The sequence below is a fragment of the Macrobrachium nipponense genome, chromosome 11, assembly GCF_015104395.2.
Source record: "Macrobrachium nipponense isolate FS-2020 chromosome 11, ASM1510439v2, whole genome shotgun sequence".
Classification (NCBI taxonomy): domain Eukaryota; kingdom Metazoa; phylum Arthropoda; class Malacostraca; order Decapoda; family Palaemonidae; genus Macrobrachium; species Macrobrachium nipponense.
The window spans coordinates 49,826,064-49,844,472 of NC_061087.1; the positions used below are offsets into that span (position 1 = coordinate 49,826,064).

Here is an 18,409-nt window from a genome sequence, read left to right on the forward strand (position 1 = left end):
AGCGAATAACCCATGGAGGGTTTTGTAGTATGCCCCGTTTAAGGACGGAATGCTGACGTTGGCAGACTGCGGTACTCAAAGGCTTGAGGACTTCGAGTTTCACCCCGCCGACCTACAGCCACCATTCATTGGTTACGCCCGTCTTACAGAGGCGGCGATGAGAAGGGAGGACAGAATTCCTAAGGAGAATGTAACCTTCAGCCGAGATCAGGCCCAGAGGGATTGGCTGAGGAATTTGGAGGATTGGGATTGTACCAACACCAAGCTCCAAGCCTTTAAGAGCCCCTTTACTATCTTTGTGGTGGACGGAGAAACCCCCATTCTGTTCACCACAAAGTTGGCGGAGTTGACTCTTCAGGCCGCCATGAAAGATGAGCCCATGCCTCAACTCCGAGAAACGGAGCCCACATCCCTTCTCCTCCCAGGCACCGAAGATCTTTGGGCAGATCTCCCAGCTACGTTCACAGTAGGGAAACTCAAGCCAGATTGTGCAATAACACAATTTAGCGAGAGGCTTCCCAGGCTCCCAGACAACCTTATACAGGCTGAATTCGATGCCAGGACCAGGCTAGGGAGATCCTTAAATTCCCTAGTGATGACAGTGAGAGGGCTGCAAACTTTGATGAACCTTATGAGTACACCGTCAAGGTAATCGGTGACGTAACTAATAGAGGAGTTTTTAGGAAAGGAATGGTGTAGCCTTCCTTGAGGACCTTGACCACCCAAGGCTCCGCTCCCCTTTGCACTCATTTCTTCCAAAAAAGTAGGAGTGAGATAGGAGTCTCACTCCTACTGGGCCACAGAGGACTAAGTTCTCACTTTTTAGGGTTGGGTTTGAATGAGAACTTCCTAATGGACTTTGTAAGAGGTTGCAGGTTAGATAAGGGTCTTGCATGCATCTTTTTTATTCCCCCATGAAAGGACTGTGACTGCAGGGGAAGAAATGATGAAGAGGTTGAAGGAGTAAGTTGTGTTGGACATCTGGTGGACTGGGCTAACAGATCTGCCGTAGACTTCTTTTGCAAGTCTGAAAGGATTTCCTTCACAGTAAATTGTGGGAAGAGGTGTGTCAAAGTAAAAGAACACCAGAGCTCTCTCTTCAACACTTCCATTGAAAAGAGAGAGGTGAGCTCCGATAAGCCATCTCTTACAGCTTTGTTAGTACACAAAAGCAAACCTAACCAATCAGAGGGCAGGTCTTCTGCAAGAACTGGGCAACCTTCAATTTTTCTCACTAAGGCTCCTACCGCCCAACCAAGAAAACTAAAGATCTCGAACACCTTAAAGATATTTTTAATGTGGTCAAGTTCTGGAGATGAAAACATGACATTTGTAGATGAGAAGGCTGATCTGCGAGTATAGTCTACCAAAGGAGAGAAGTCCCCTTTGAAGGAGACAGAGACTCCCAAGGAAGGCACTTCTCTGGTAGCATAGAATGTATACTTAATCTTCATAAGCTTACTCAATGGAAAAGCAAATCTAGTTTTGCCTTGTTCCCTCTTACAGGCTAGCCATTTATGCACTTTACAAAGAGCTTTCTTGGATGAAGAAGAAAGGACTTACTTACTTAAGCAGTCTGGTGCCTTCTGAAGAATGCTTCTTCATCAGGAAAAATCATATTCCAAAGAAAGCTAATGCACAAGATGCATTTCCAGTGGCATTTAGTCGATACCTACGGGTGAACAGGTTCGACAGAGGGGGCGACTGCCAGTGGGGTTTGCCCACCAGCCTCCCTTAAATCTCCTGTATGTCTTCTCCCTGGTGCGGGGGAGCAGTACAGGGACCTTTGTCTAGGAGCACTGGTGGGACAGGCAGCCAACTCCTCAACGGAGCACTGGTGGGACAGTCAGCCACCTCCTCAACGTTCATAACACTATCAATTCTCACAGCACTTTCACTAAGTACACTTTTCTCCATTAGAGACTTAATAGCAGACCCCATTTCAATAAGGGCATTGGAAAGAAATCCAAACTTATGCTCAAACCTTGACTTGAGGCTGGCAATGTCATGTAGGGTGGAATCATGAGAAGCTGGATTAGGAGGCGGTAAAAGTAGGAGGACTCAGGATGTGAGGAAAACGAGGAGCAGGAGGAGTAACAGATTTATCATCCACTAAGCTACGCAGAGGAGTTGAATCTGTACTAGCCTTATTTACACCCCTAAGGGCTGCCTTCCTCTTTCTATCTCTTTTGAGTCTATCTAGATGAGATTTCAAAAGTTTTCCACTTCTCATCCTCCCAATCTTGAAACTCTGGGCAAGGAAAATCCTTACTATATTCCTGTCTCCTACATTGGGTATATTTAGTGTGAAAATCATAAGTAAACTTTGTTAGCCTAGTTTTACGACCTTCAGAACGGAAATGAACACTAGTTAAGATAGTATGTGACATTTTAACTTACAGAAAACTACTATTTCGCTTAACTCTTTAAATTTGTTCCAATCTGCTTTTTCAATATTCCACCGTGGAGATCTTCAAACTGGTGGGTCGTCAGTGGAATTTATTATTATGGGAACATGGTCACTGCTTTGCCAATCATCATTCGTCTTCCATCTGAAATTCATCGTGCAATTGGAACTGGATATGATAATGAGTGGGTTCTCCAGTATTTAAAAGTCCTAAATCTTCATATTCTATTATGGAAACTATAATATTCCCTTTTTGATTTGATGTCACATTTCCCCATACAGGATGTCTGCCATTTAAGTCTCCCATGACAAGAAATGGTCGCGGAAGCTGATGAAGTAAACCAATTAGCTCTTCTCAAGTGATGGGATTGTTTGGTGGAAGTTAAAGGGAACAGAGTGTGTATTTTCGTCTTTAGTGAATTTGGACCGCAACAGCCTTTAAAGGTGTATTTAGTGGGATTGGAAAATGAGGAAGATCTCTGCGAACATATATAAGGCAACGTCCATGTCTTCCCACTTCCAAATTATATTGTGTTCTATATGATATATAATCTCTTGGGCAAGGTGTGTGGACATCAAGCATTGTTTCTTGTAAACATACAGCAACAGGGGAGTATTCATAGAGTAAGACTCCAAGTTTCTCATATTTTGCATGAAGTTCCTGACAATTCCATTGTAAAATTGAAGATAAGGTGTCTATGTTTTGGAGGGTAGTCCTCTATTCAAGGTCATTTTTGAATGCTTAGTGGATGGGAAGCTTTGCTTGTAAGCTTTAGATAACTAGTGTTTTCCTTCGTCATCTTGCTTGTTGAATTTGATTTTATCCTTTGTTGGAGTTAATGGAGGAGAGGATGAGGGTGTTCTTACTCTCTTCATTTGTTTTTTACCCTCTAATTCCATTAAATCAGGCAGAGATTCTGCCTGAGATAATACATAAGGAGTAGAGGGAGGTTTGAGGGAGATATCCAGTTTATTACATGGAAATATTTTCAATGTCTGTCTCGGTCGATTGTGCTCTAACCTTACTAGACAGAGCACTTGGTCCAATATGTCGGGCCAAAGGAGTAGAAGCATCCTTCATTGAGGATGAGGAAGGATCAGCAGATTGGAGTGGAGCCCTAGTGGTGGAATGTTGAACCAAAGGGGCAGAGGCATTCTTCATTGAGGATAAGGAAGGAGTAACAGACTGAGGTGGAGTCCTTGTGGTAGTAAGAGCTTTAGAATAACTCTTGGCTCTTCCCAAGAGTTGTTTTGCATGTCCAATACTGATGTGTTCTGTATATGCTTTATTAATGGTTGCTATTTCAAGTTTAAATTCTTCACATATTTTATCAACTGATTTGTGGTCTAGCTGACAATTAACCCTTAAACGCCGAAGCGGTAAAAAAAAAATGTCTCCCGTGTACCGGAGACGTTTCAGAGTGAGCACGGAAGCGGAAAAAATATTTTTTTTCAAAAAATCATAGCGCGCTTAGTTTTGAAGATTAAGAGTTCATTTTTGGCTCCTTTTTTTGTCATTGCCTGAAGTTTAGTATGCAAATCATCAAGAAAATGAAAAAAAACAACTTATCATTAGTATGAATATAAATAAATGCGATATATGATAGCGCAAAAACGAAATTTCATATATAATTGTATTCAAATCGCGCTACGCGCAAAACGGTTAAAGATAACAAGTTACTTTTTTTTGTTGTAATATACACTGAATTGCGATCATTTTGGTATATAACAAATTGTAAAACGATAAAAGCAACACAGAGAAAATATTATCACAAAATAATGCATGAATTCGTAACGCGCGGACGTAAACACATATTTTTTTTTTCAAAAATTCACCATAAATCTAAATATTGTCCTAGAGACTTCCAATTTCTTTCAAAATGAAGACAAATGATTGAATATTACTATACTGTAAGAATATTAGCTTACAAATGCATTTTTCGACCATATCTGACGAGTTAAAGTTGACCAAATGTCGAATTTTTTTATATATATTTTTTTATATGCAATTATTTCGGAAATAAGAAAAGCTACAACTTTCAAATATTTTTTGTTTTATTCTACATGAAATTGCGCACATTTTCATATATAAAACTCTATGAAATGCCTAATATGAAACGGAGCAAATATTCCGAGAATGGGACTTACGCATTTCGGAGATTTGTGGCGGAGAATTCCGCAGCGCGGAAGGGAAGGAAAGTTTTTTTTTTAAAACAAATTCACCATAAATTTAAATATTGTGCTAGAGACTTCGAATTTGTTTCACGATGAAGATAAATGACTGAATATTACTAGACTGTAAGAGTTTTATCTTACAATTGCGTTTTTCGACCATTTCGGTCGAGTCAAATTTGACCGAACGTGATTTTTTTTCTATTAATCGTGATTTATATGCAAATATTTCGAAAATGAGAAAAGCTACAACCTTCAACTATTTTTTGTTTTTTTTTGTATTATACATGAAATTGCGCACATTTTCATATATAAAACGTTATGTAACGGCTAATTTAAAATGGTGCAAACATTACCACAATCGCATATATAATACTCCATGTAACGGCTAATTTAAAATGGTAAAAAAATTATGTCAAAGTGACGAAATAATTTCCGAGATGTGTCACAGATACTTTTTAGTGCGGCAAGAAAGAAATTCGCGCTTGCGCACCTGCGTAACGATTGTAAACAAAACAACACCTGATCCGTGAACTCCAGCATCCCCCAAGGCGCGTGATCAAGAGTTTTTGGCTGGTAGGCCTAAAAGTATTTTTCCGCGAATTTTTAAAAAAAAAAAACTTTTGTATGTCGACGTAAAATACGTCCAGTCGGCACCCGAGAGACAAAAAATGTTGACGTAAAATACGTCCAGTCGGCGTTTAAGGGTTAATACATTTAGGTGTATCTGAGCATGGGCCATGTTCTAGGGCAGAGCAATTATCATGCATCTCATTATTTTTACAAACTTTTGATGGATGTCCAAACTTAAAACAATTAAAACACTGTAATGCTTTTGGAGGAAAAGGTCTAACTCGCACTCTTTCATTTTCTATTACTATATGAGATGGTACATTACTGTCTTCAAAAGTAAAAATCATCATATTGCCATTTGGGACCTTTTTCACTTTCCATACAGTTGGTGGGCACATCTCTAAAATTTCTGCTTCGGTAAACTCATACAAGTCTTTATCAAAAACAAAACCTCTTCCATAGCTAAAATTTAGGTGAGAACTAATTTTTTCTCTTATATCATTATTTTCAACTTTCATCATTATTAGCATCTGTGACTGATTTTTAGATTTTGCATGAATTAACACAGAGCTCTTACCAAATCTAGTAATATCACCACTCATTATGCCACCTACTTTTTCCTAAAGGTACCTACTAAACTTATAATAGTTGAAATTCTCCTCCTTGGCTTTCACTACCAGCCACTTAAGAGGTTGGGGGACTCTTATTTTGTCAATGGTACTACTATTGGAGTTGATTGGATTCCATTCTGCAGGTTTATAAATGTCTAAGTTTCTTGGGGCTTTATCCGTCAAGGCTCCTTTAACTAATGAGTCCCATTTTCAAAGTATCAAAACTACAGGTTCCTTTAAAAGCATCTTCGTTATCAAATGTTACCCAAACTTCCCATTTTCCTTGTGTCATGAAAGTTCATACGAATCCCAGCTATACTACCTATACAAAGAGGTCGAGATATCCTCATAGTTACACTGAAGTGGAATATTTTCCATATATATAACTTTCAAATATTTCACTCTACTATTATTGACATCAGGGGGGGTTTAAAGAATGGTCTTTGTTTGAGCTAGTAGTCATCAACGGTGCCAGTGAGTCCAGTTTCCCAGAGGACATAAGTACGTAGTCTGAATCTATATTTGGTTAAAAAAATTATAATAAAATAAAACTCATTCATCCACACTCACACACGTATGCTCTTACATACACTCACATATACTTATATGCGTGTGTACATACATACATATTCTCATGCACACAGTTGTACATTCATTCAAGTATTACTACTTGGCTATATCAAGACAGTATCGTGAGTTACTTAGGTATTTACATCCTCCACCAATGGCACTAGTGAGAGTTGACTCCCAATGGTCCATCCATACCCTACCCTTTCAGGATAGCACTAATAGGTTAGCGGTGGCCCAGGCATAAGCCAATCCGTTTGCTGGGGGTTCTGTCCCCACTAATGGGAATGAACTCCCCACCCCAAACGTATTGGTGGGCTTCCGCACAAAAGCCAGGAGTCCCATCCCCAAAACACCAGCCCCCCCTGGATTCTGATGGTTCTGCCCTTAAGATAGCGATGGGAAAAAAATCAGGTCCAAACCATTTCAGGTGGTGACTCAACCACCACAACTCCCACTAATAGCTTCAAATGCAAACCCTTCCCAACCCACGATCCCTTCTCAGCAGTTAGATTAGATGAAAGTGGAAATGTCCACACCAGTTAATGCCAAAAGTTTGTAGGCATTCACAGGAGTGAAGGCAGGATTCCTTAACCCCTCACCATCGTGAAGGAACCTACTCGAGGGGGCAGTTAGGCAGAGATGTGTAGAGACGTCTTCACATGACATCAGCTGAAAGCTGAAAGCAGATGGGAGTTTTCCCACCACCTGTTGTAGTTAATGATTTTGTATGAAAGGTAAACAACTGTTCCAGCTTGTTTTCACAAACTAACAGATGGTACACTCAGAGGTAGTCACCAAGTGGGGAAAAAACATAAATATTCTCTATCTCAAACAATGAATTTTACAGGGAAATCACTCTACTGACTGATGCTGGGATACCAATAAGCAAGGGTAAAAAACTCTCCAGCATCACCTTACTACTTTCTATGCATAGAGGGGCGATGCCACGTGATTCACGCTCTACGCACTGGGAATTGAACTTTCTTCTCGCAGACAAAGGCTCAAAAGAAACATAAAAAAAGAACACTGCGCTATGTGGGGAAGTGAAGGGGAATAATGTTATGATATGGTGGACTTGACATTAACCTTTATGTCCACCATTTTTAATTTTCATGGCAAATGAAAACAATTTAGAGTCACTCTCGTCTTTCTACAGTAATTGTTAATTTGTTTATGGAGTCCTTTGAGACTGAATTACAACAGTTCCCCTAAGCTTACATCCTATTTTATGGATTCGATATGTTAACAATAACTTTATATTCACCCCAATAATGAGTGTTTTAATTCGTTATTCTTCACAGCACATAATAACCTTTCCCTGGTTATTGACTTTAGTGTTGAATGGGAAAATAATGGCATTTTACCATTTCTCGATGTTGAAGTACACCATCAGGCAATCAATATGCATTTAATGTATATAGGAAGCCCAACCACTCAGAGAGTTACATAAATTACTTTTCCAATCAGTCAACCTATATTAAGAAAAGTGTAATTTTTAGGATTATTCCTTCGAGCTCATACAATTTGTGACCCTCAGCTTTTGGAGAGAGAGAGAGAGAGATTAACACATAGTATATGATATATTTAGTCAGTTAAGATATCCATAACATTTAATTTCCCTAGCTTTATCTGCTGCTAAACGGTCATTCTACAATTAACATAACAAAACCCAAGTGAACTTCAAAAATGTAAAACTGCCTTATTCTAAAGAATTAACAATGGATCAACAGATAATTGATTAGATGTTCACCTTTACCGACTCGTTAAAACAAAAGCTCTGTCAAAGTAACAAATAAACAAGATACAAGGTGATCCAAACTTAAACAGTGAGAGCTGAAGAGATACTGAGTTGTAGAATGCAGCAAAGGCATGACTATAGATCACTTCATCTACATGGATCCCGTGTAGTGCACAACATAGAGTAAATTCACGCTTTGTTTTTGCGAAATTTCAGTAAATTTGTGGAATTCTAAAAAAAAAATATATGATCAATTGTTTTCTCAAATCTAGGGACTCAAAACCATCGGTTGCCAAGCCTTGGGCGACTGCAGATATTCATCTGAAGTGAAACAATTGTTTGTAATGCTGAATAAGATTTTTAAAATAACTTTGTGTTTTTTATAGCAAAATAAACTATGGTTTTCTGTTAAGACTTTTCTTCCCTGTCTGAATAAACATAAAAATGTAAAAGTTAAGCTGAAACTTGAGCAAGGTGAGTCCCAGAGGTATACCTTGCTTGAGGAAGGTCTTTCACCCCTACAGGAGTAAAAATCGCATCTTGGAAAATTCTTAGGCTCCCTTAATGCAATTGATTATATGTATGAAACACAATAAAAGAAAATATTTTTTTATATTACTGTTCTGTATGATACAACTTAAACAGAACAGCAAATGCACGCTCAAAATCATTAAATAATTGTATAAAGTATAATTTAAATCTTAACAAAGATGAAAAACTTCTGAGCATAACTGTTAATGAATCTTACCTTAAATAGAATTCTATCTGTATATGAAGGCACCCGTTGTTTGGAGGATGTGTCATAATGATCGGTACCAGGATCATATTTAAAAGTAGGAGCAAAAGTAATTGGTCCTTCTTCAAATTCACTAAATGCTTCACCTGAGGATTCAACACAATCAGAATCTGTTTAATCTACAATATGAATGACTAAGCCTAAAATAGCTAATATTATCTTTCTTTAAATCTTCAGCTGAAAACCTTCATAAACAGAGCCAACTTCACCAAAGTAAGTGATATCTATACTAAATATGCCACCTCCAGCTGATGAGATAAAAGTTGATGATCACTTTAATTGGATATTACAATTCTGCCTATAAATAAGCAATTCCGTTTTATAACTAATATTACTGCATGCTAAATAATAATGACTGAATAATTTATGTTTATTGGTATCGAAATCACTCCGGCCATTAATGCAAAATCGAATAATTTAGGCTAAAAATTTTAATCTTGAGTGAACATTCAAGAAATGTAGGAATCAGTCCATACATGCTTGGTAAAAATCCACACAAATAACATTAAGTTTGATATACTATGGAAATGATAAATGCTAAAAGTCTAACCCTTATATTATATTTAAAAAGAAGACTAAGTTCCTCAACAAACCTAAAAACTCTAATTGATTTATGCACAGCATCCTTATAACCCTAGAGAATAGGTTTATTACCCAACTCATCCTAACAGAGAGAATGGAACTCCACGATTCCCCAAGGCACTCTTGACCACAAAGTGATGAACTGTTTTAAATATTCACAGCAAAGTGGCTGGAATTGCCCAGCCATTAAAACTCATTAGTTTAATTGGTGAAGCCAATCTCTTGGGTTCAAAAGGCAGTTTCCCATCTCCCTTGCATTTTATTGTATACTCATGGACAAAATGACTTATTGACTTTCCTATTTTCTGGTTAGTTCTAATCATAATCTTCCATGAGATGCTCAGTCTTCGTTATTTTCAGCCTTTTAGTATGAAAAACTCGCCTAAATAAAAAAAAGCAAAAAAAAATTCTATAGTGTAAGGCATTTCATTACATGTATACTCTACCAATCTGTCTGCCCATTCATTGCCAGTGTGATATTGTGTAATACAATATAAGGTGACATCTACACTACATAGATTCAGTATAAATACCAAATCTAAAATCTGTAATACAAGTGACTGCTAAGGACTGAACTTTTCCCCAGATTGTGATAACGTAAAACTGTAAAAATTGAAATTGGTACATTAAGACCAGTCACGTCAAATATCTGGTAATGGTAAAATAGCTCAAATCCAACTGTAATACATCAAATTTGGAGTCACTTACATAAACATGCAAAAAACATCACAAAATGTACCATTTTATTAAAATATAAATGTAATCCTTCACAGGACATTTCTCTATGTTAAGAAATTTAAACTAGTTAGTTTCTGGTAATTCCCAGAGGAACTGGAGAATATAAATTAATGACTGATAAAATGACAACTTTTAAAAGTTGTATTTTTTCTAACTATACAAACCTGAGGTCCGTTACATTAGGGAAATTATTCTCAGCGAAGCTGGAAAACGGCCATTAATCTCTTTAACAAGGTGATTAGACAATAACTACTGTCCAGTAGGCGGAAAAACCCACCTGCCCAGATGTAAACATTCCAGTTTGCCTTTCGGCCCAGGTTTCAGATTGAGGGGTTTCACGAGGCGGGCATTAGTTTGTATAGTTAGGAAAAATACAATTTACTTTAAAAAAAATTTTCTTACAATATATACAAACCATTGGTCCTTTACATAGGAAGACTCACTGTTTGGAAGGTGGAATCTGAGTGAGTCTGTTTGTGTTAGGAAACAACAAGAGTCTGATCAGAGAATAGCTAGGGACAATTTAGTTAGGCAAAACCACTGGTAGAAATATATATAGTGAGGGTAGAGTGATGAAGAATCTACCAGAGGTTAAGGTAGAAAAGGGAGTAGATGTGTGCAGCATAAGACTGCACGAATAGCAGTTTCGAAAACCAGACCAAAACATTGGCACTCATTTTCCAAAACAGTAAAATGCTAACCACACCAGAAACTATGAACTTTGACTCCTTCAGTGGGTGGTTACCGTCAAGTGACGAAACCAATCAGATTAATCTGGAAGTGGCACCGGAAGTAAGGAAAGCCATTCAAGTAGAAGTAGGATGTGTTTTAGAGAATAGTTAAGGAGGAGCTAATTGAAACAGTTAGGTCCAAACTTCATTTGAACTCCTAGAGAAGTTCAGTTAAGAACCAGACCTTATACGGGGAGGCTGTGTTACTTCTCACTCTGTTCCATTATAGTGTGATAGTGTTGTATTGTGAACTTTGTACTTTATCTAATATAAGCAATTTTATTAAGTGGTGTTTACTTGCCCAGAATCCTGAAACGTACCCATGCAAAAGCAAAGAAGAACCTCCTGAGAGACATGGCTAAACGAATTAAATAATCTACAATGTTCCTATGAGAAAAGAAACTCAACCGTAGCAAGTGATAATTGAAGGTTAACCCATATAACAAATAACCTTTCAAACATTACCCGTAGCCACGAGAGAACCAGAAGAAGAAGAGAGAATAAGAACTCGTAGGTACGCCACGCAAACATAACGAAGAGAGAAATAAAAATAAACCTGTAACATTTGAACTATCAGGAGTCCAATACACATGGGCTACTCCTCCTGGTCGAAAGAGCTAGGAAGAGTACCCTGCCTCTGATGTATTGATCAGAGTATAAGAAGTATGAGATCAAATGACTACTGGGCCTTTTTGAATCAGCGAGGAATCACAACTCATACGAAAAAAGGCTGGAAAAAATCATAAGAGTCAGAGGTTGTAAGGCAAAGACCCAAAAAGGGTTTGCCAGTCTCTCCTTCCTCCCCTTGCTAAAGGAAGGAGCGGGATTCCTTCTATGATTCTAGGAAGTAAAATAGAATGAGTGTTCGATGTGTAGACTTACTGCATCAGACACCAGTTCCAGCAGGTATAGGTCCGAGTACTAGTCTCTGCCAGAAGGTAAAGAAGTATGGGAACAAGGAAGGAGGAGGAGGAGGAGAGCCAGGTAAGAAAACACAACTTGTTGAGCAGCCACCACATATCCAAGGAAAAAAGGTTCCAAGGATATGTGGGCAAGACCCAAAGGTAGAGAGACATAAATGTGGTCCGATGAAACCAAATTTCTGTTTCCACACCAACAGATTCATCCAGAATGCAAGGGATGGACTAGGCCATTGATTTAGTGAGCTCTCAGTTGGAATGCAAAGGTGACTCACCAGCTGCAGAGAACCTCTTCCTGATCGCCTCAAAAACCAGGAGAAAGATGTGCCCTTATACACATTCTCCTAGGGCAAGTTAGTGCTTGTGAGAAGTTGTTGGTATCTATGCTAGGGATGTCGAGTCTTTTTCAGAAAGTACAGCAAAGTAACAATTGATCTAGATCATTGATTACAAAGTCCAAGGAGTAGGGAATCATGAAGGGCTCGAACCTAGCAACAGATGACGGGGGATTTGGAGTTCGCTACAACAACTGAGACAGAGTTGAGGCATTGATCCCTCTCTCTTGAAGGCTCACATTAAAGAAGGTCCATGAAGATCGTCTTTCCTTTTTGCCAAGGCCGGAGCGAGGTGAGAGGTGGTCTTGAGAGATGTATGATTCTCACAAGGGCATGAGCGGATCACGAGGCAGGAACCCTAAACGAGAGTCACATACCATTCAGGTGAAAGACTAGGTTGAATGCAGACCTGTGTCTTTCACAACTGAATCAGAAAGAAGCAACTCTCGGCAGAAGAAGAAGAGTAAATTTGTGATCTGCTGAAGAGCACCTCTGACCAGAGAAAAAGTCCCATCAGTGATACTAACCAGCGAAGACGGCTGCAATCTTTGGCATTCTAGAGAGGACTGAAAGTTACCAGGCTATTTTCGTTGCTGCTCACCAAGGAAGCTTATGCATGCGAGGGAAGCTGGATAGTCTCTGAAGGTTGGGTCAGGGAGGACCCCTTTTTGGTACCTTGGAAGCAGAGCTAGCAGGTCGGGTGAAAGATGAAGTCTTCTGGCATTCATCCTCAATTTGGGGTGAACAATGTTTGTTGAACACCTTGCGAATTAGATAAACACAAAGTGAAGAAAAAATGTTGAGTTTGTCCCATAGAATTATCATGAGTCATCAAAGCAGCCCATGGGTCAGGTGCGATGGAGCAGAATACCTACAGACCTCAGTTGTACCAGGCAGTAAACAGAAAGAAGATAGGCATTATTCTATACAGGCAATCTCGCCATGAAAGATTAAGTGAAGGAAGCACTCGACCCCAATCACTCAAATCCACAGGCCAAGCTTGCCTGCCAATACACGCCATCCAGAAATGTGTTTGGCTGATAGAACTATCGAGTGCATTATAGTTACACTTGAGCACCTGTGATGTCAACTGAATCAAGAGGGAAATGAGACCCTTTTGTTTGGTGATAAATGCCACTACTGTGGTGTTCTTGCTTAACAACAACACAGGTGGAGCAACACCACCACTGGTTGTCTCTAAAACCAAATCTTGAAACTCTCGGAAAGCCCAAAAGCCTGCCTTGAATTCCAGGATGATGATGAGAAGGCACTTATGGTCTCTGTCGCACATCTTAAAGACAATGGTCCTACAGGTAGGCTCCTAATACTTGGTTGGTGTATCCAATAATAGATGTATTCTCAAGGAGAATATTCAAAAGGTTCTGTTGATTGAGCACCAGCCTAAATCCTTTCTCATCATTTGAGAGAGACAAAGGATTAAGGACTGGAAGCAGCCCTCCTTCATACTCCACTGAAGAGAGTGAAGGTGAAGCTGCTCGGGGGGGGGCTTCTACAGTGACAACATGACACCGAAGACGACTAACTCTAGCTGAATTGGCTGTTCCCCAACTGGAAACACAGGAGAGGAGACAGAGCAGATGTTCAATCGAAGATGGCAGTAGTACCTGCAGTCGGCACAAGCCCCCTCCGAGGCAAGATGAATCGCTCCTGTTGAGACAGTGGAAGGGAAAAAGAGCTTGATTGGGCATCTAGACCCAAGTCAACTACTTGTCCAGAGAAAAGGTATTCATCAGGTCAAGAACAGCCTTGTAAGCAAGGAATGTGGTGCCCCAAGATGACTGCTGACGAATCAGCACAAAGATATCTGCTAAATGAAAATCAAGTGTGTTGGTATCCCCAAGAAGACTTCGAGACTTTTTAGGCAAGAAACTCCCAATTTTCTCTCCTTGAAAGGAGAACCTTGACAGAAACTAAGGAAACTTTCCTTGACTACTTGGGTGTACGGCAAGATGATCCGAGAATCAACCAAAACACGTCTCAGTCCATCTTGCACCTTTCGGAACAACTGAGAGGGTAAGAGAACAGGTAAGGAAAAAAGGCATTCCTACCTGTCCTGCTAGAAGTGCCAGCAGTGGGGGTAGACAGTGGGTGGTCATCAACCTGTGATGATGGCAGCATGGAGAAAGGACGGTGCTTATGCCATGGCAAACCACTGACCTGAGGAGAGTGAAAAGTTTACTCAAATGCAATCTGGGATTAGGCAGTGAAAGGGTGAATGAGCTGAGCCAACCAATTACACAAAATCTACCAGAGGCCTGGCATGGCAAGTAAGCTGAGCCAAGACAAGTGAGCCAAACCTAGCTGAGCTGATCATGCAAATGCAACTAGGGGCCTGGCTTGGCAGGCAAGCCAAGCCATGGCAAGGGAGCCGAGCCAACCCGATCATGCAAACATGATTGGGGGTTGGGCGAGTGGTACTCATCAGCCAAGAACTATCTCTTTCCTCTGTAAATGCTCTAGTCTCCTTCAAGGCTAAAACCCATAGAGAAGAATGCTTAATGGGGGATTCTGTGCCTGCTATCTTGTGTGTTTGGACACTAAGGTCCAAGACACGAAGGATGGGACAACCAGGACAGTGAGAAGTCCCTCCGGCGCCAGTTCAGGATGTTCGAGATTCTGTAGAAACTCAAGCACCTGGAGTGTTTCCACTAGGCCAAGACCCCGGACTTCTTAGAACTGGTAACGGGAGTGCAAACTGAAGTCTGAGTGACCAATGACTCCCGAAATGCAAGACTCTGTGAGGTATGTGATTTGGTTCCTGAATCCAAAGGCTAGGAAGAGCTGACAAGAGAACCCACTGCCTCCTCGAAAGGAGGCAGCCCTCTAGAAGCTCTTGCCCTAGGAGCAGCCCGGCCGGCAAGAGCCACAGGAACGTCAATATCAGCTACAGGAGCAATCAGGGCAGCCGGGGCAAGAGGCACAGCAGAAGCCGCCCAGTAACTGGTCACCAGGGAAACAGGAGCAATCAAGACAGGAGGCATAGCAGGAGTAGATGGACTACAGGTACAACAAGGCAGTGCCACAGCATGCAGGAGTGCCAAAGTTGAAAATCAGTAAAGGAGAGAATAACCAACAGTGACAATCCAGCCATCTACTGCTGCACCTACAATGCTCACTGTCAACCTGAAGAAAAAATAAAAAAATGATCAGTAGAGAGGGACTCCTCTTGCTTCGAGGGTAACTCCCCTACAAAGCAGGAGGAGGTCCTTATGAAGAGGTCATCCGACTGCCCAACCCCACCCCTCCACATTCTTTGCCCAACATGCGAGCAAAGAGTGTGAAGGAGAGACCCCTCCCAAAGGAGAGACTGCCATTAGAAAAGATTATCGGGAGAGAGAAAGGAGGACAAAGGGGCAGCTACCAAGGGCCCCGTCAGAAGCGAAAAAACTTTTTGATAATGCTCAACAACCTTCCACCGAAGTTTCTTCTCAGTAAACTCGCCCACAGCACAAGCGGTGAAGAGCAGCACTCAGCATAAGTCATAAAAGATATACTGTCACACCCCTTGATAGGGGAGCAAATGTTACACCCTTGGCCACCGACCCCGAGACACACGTTTGAGGAAAATGGCCTACATAAGGTTATCATATATCGTGGGTTTGTATATTAATAAATGTCAAACACACAATATACAGTACACACAAAAAGTGAAAAAAAGATCCCACCAGCAAAAGAGTTGAGTTTAACGACAATCAGACACTGAGCTCAAGAAAACACATCTGTATTGCATGACAGCTGAAAGCAAACTGGAATGTTTACATCCCAGCAGGTGGGTATTCCTGCCTACCGGATGGTAGTTACTGCCTAACCACCTTGTTCAGGAGTTTAATGTCATTTTTCAGCTTCGCCGAGGGTAATTCCCCTAATGTAAAGGACCAATGGTTTTTAAATTGTGTAGGAACAATTTATGCTTGTACTACTTCAAATTTATTTAACTTGGAAACAAAAATGTTGTGGCATTCACAAATGGCCTACACCCAAAAAAAAAAAAAAAAAAAAAAAAAAAAATTCCTTTTTTGTTACAAGATCAGTTAATGAACTGGCTAGCCCTTGGATCTTTTCTAGTAATGAGCTTGCAGCCCTGAAATAAAAAAAGAAAACTTCATGGAAATCTCAGCAGCATCCATTAACATATGCTCTATAAAAGATCAAAAGGTTCCTGTAATTATCTACACTCCAGAATTATGGATAGTTTTTGTCCATACTTTTTAGTCTACACACCTTTTAATCTACACAGAGATCCAGGTTTGAAAACATCATACCCAAAATTCAGCTTTGATAGGACTGAAACTTTTTTCAGTGTGAGCAATCCTTGCAATCACCAATCCAGGGAGCATGAGATGGAACTCTCAGAATATGACTTGATTAAAGATCTGTATTCATATTCATGAGAAATGTTTTCATTGTGGCGGCAAAATGGTAGCCCGAGGGAAGGAGACACTGCATTACTGAGACAGGCGAGAGTGCAGTTCAAACTTGCTCTTAAGCACTGCAGATTAAATGAAAAACAACTAAGAGCCAATGTAATATCTAGAAACTTAGAATCTGGTGATTATCCGCATCTTTGTAAAGATATCCAGTCCTTAAATCCCAAACTAAAAAACTGTCTCAGAGAGCAGGGGAAGCAGTCGGTGACGAGGCTATTGCAAGTATGTGGGGCGATCGCTTCAGCAATATCCTGAGTTGCATAAATGATCAAGACTCCTGAAGGGATGTAGATAACCTTCTTACTGATAACATTCAATTTCATTTTGCAGATTGTATTATGCCAGGTAACATCAGCAATGCCATGAACAGCCTACCTAATAATAAATCGCCCAGCTGCAATGGTCTTCCCTCAGAAGCTTTCAAATTCTGCCATCCCAAAATCTACATTTTGCTAGCTGCCCTATTCAATGCGTGCATAATTCACCAATTTCTTCCAGACTCTCTAATCTTAGTTCACTTGATACCATTAATAAAAACAAGCTAAAGGGTGCAGCTGACCCTGGCAATTACCGGCCGATTGCAATCACAACAATCACATCAAAGTTACTTGAGTCGGTTCTTCTAGTGAGACTTCTCCCCTTTCTACACACCACTGACAACCAGTTCGGATTTAAAGAAAACCACTCAACCGACACCTGCATCTACATCCTGAAAGAATTGCTGAACTATTGCCTATCATCAGCCTCTCCTGTTTTCCTTTGTTTTGTGGATGTGAGAAAAGCATTTGACAAGAGTAAACTACCTGAAGCTCTTCCTAAAGCTGCATAAAAGAGGCACACCCCTATATTTAATTGAGATTTTATATTGCTGGTTCTCCACACAGAAATTCTGTGTCAAATGGGGTAAGGTATTGTTGTACAACTTCAGCTCCCTAAACAATTTGTTTGTTTGTTTGTTTGTATGGTGCTTTTACGTTGCATGGAACCAGTGGTTATTCAGCGGACCAACGGCTTTAGGTAACTTCCGAACCACGTCGAGAATGAACTTCTATCACCAGAAATACACATCTCTCACTCCTCAATGGAATGGCCGAGAATCGAACCTGCGACTACCGAGGTGGGACGCTAATACCATACCAACCACGCCGCTGAGGTTTTGGGCTTTGGGCAAGGAGGCATTCTCTTTCCATACCTGTTAAATACGTACACAGATGCCTTGAATGTCAAATTGAGCTCACCCCCAATCATACACTGTCAATGAAATACTATAAAGATCCTCTGGTAGGCCGACAATATGGTTCTGATTTCCACATCAGTCCAAGGTCTCCAGCAACTCATCGACACTTGCCGCCAATATGCAGAGGAATTTGATATAATCTACAACGAAATCAAGACCCAGTGCATGTCGCTGCTCCCGAGATCGCTTAAGCAAATTGCAGAACCACAAATTTTCCTCGGAATCATTGGCTGGAATTCGTACACGAATTTTTGTATTTGGGTCACATTATCACGGACGACCCAAAAGATACGGTAGACATAGATCAGAGGTGTCGTAAATTATGTGCAACTGGCAACATGATTGCAAGGAGGTTTGCCTTCTGTCACCGAGACTTGAAGCTGCTGCTCATCTTGTATTGCTACAGCATCTATGGGTGCTCCCTGTGGACGAACTACACCAGGGAAAACATGAGACGTATCACTATTGTTCACAATGACATTTTGCAACGTCTCACAAACACTCCTCGCTACCATTCCGTCACACAGATGTTCACAGAAACCACCTGGACA

At 40.4% G+C, this 18,409-nt stretch overlaps 1 protein-coding gene across 5 annotated transcripts in view; it reads right to left on the minus strand.

The window, feature by feature from the left end:
- Window positions 1–18,409, minus strand: part of LOC135205792 (inositol polyphosphate 5-phosphatase E-like) — a 633,907-nt gene that overhangs the window by 69,442 nt on the left and 546,056 nt on the right. For all 5 annotated transcript variants that reach the window (XM_064236969.1, XM_064236962.1, XM_064236954.1 and 2 more), the window contains one exon: window positions 8,820–8,953. In XM_064236969.1, coding sequence (XP_064093039.1) covers window positions 8,820–8,953 — 134 coding nt within the window. The remainder of the gene's footprint in view (window positions 1–8,819; window positions 8,954–18,409) is intronic.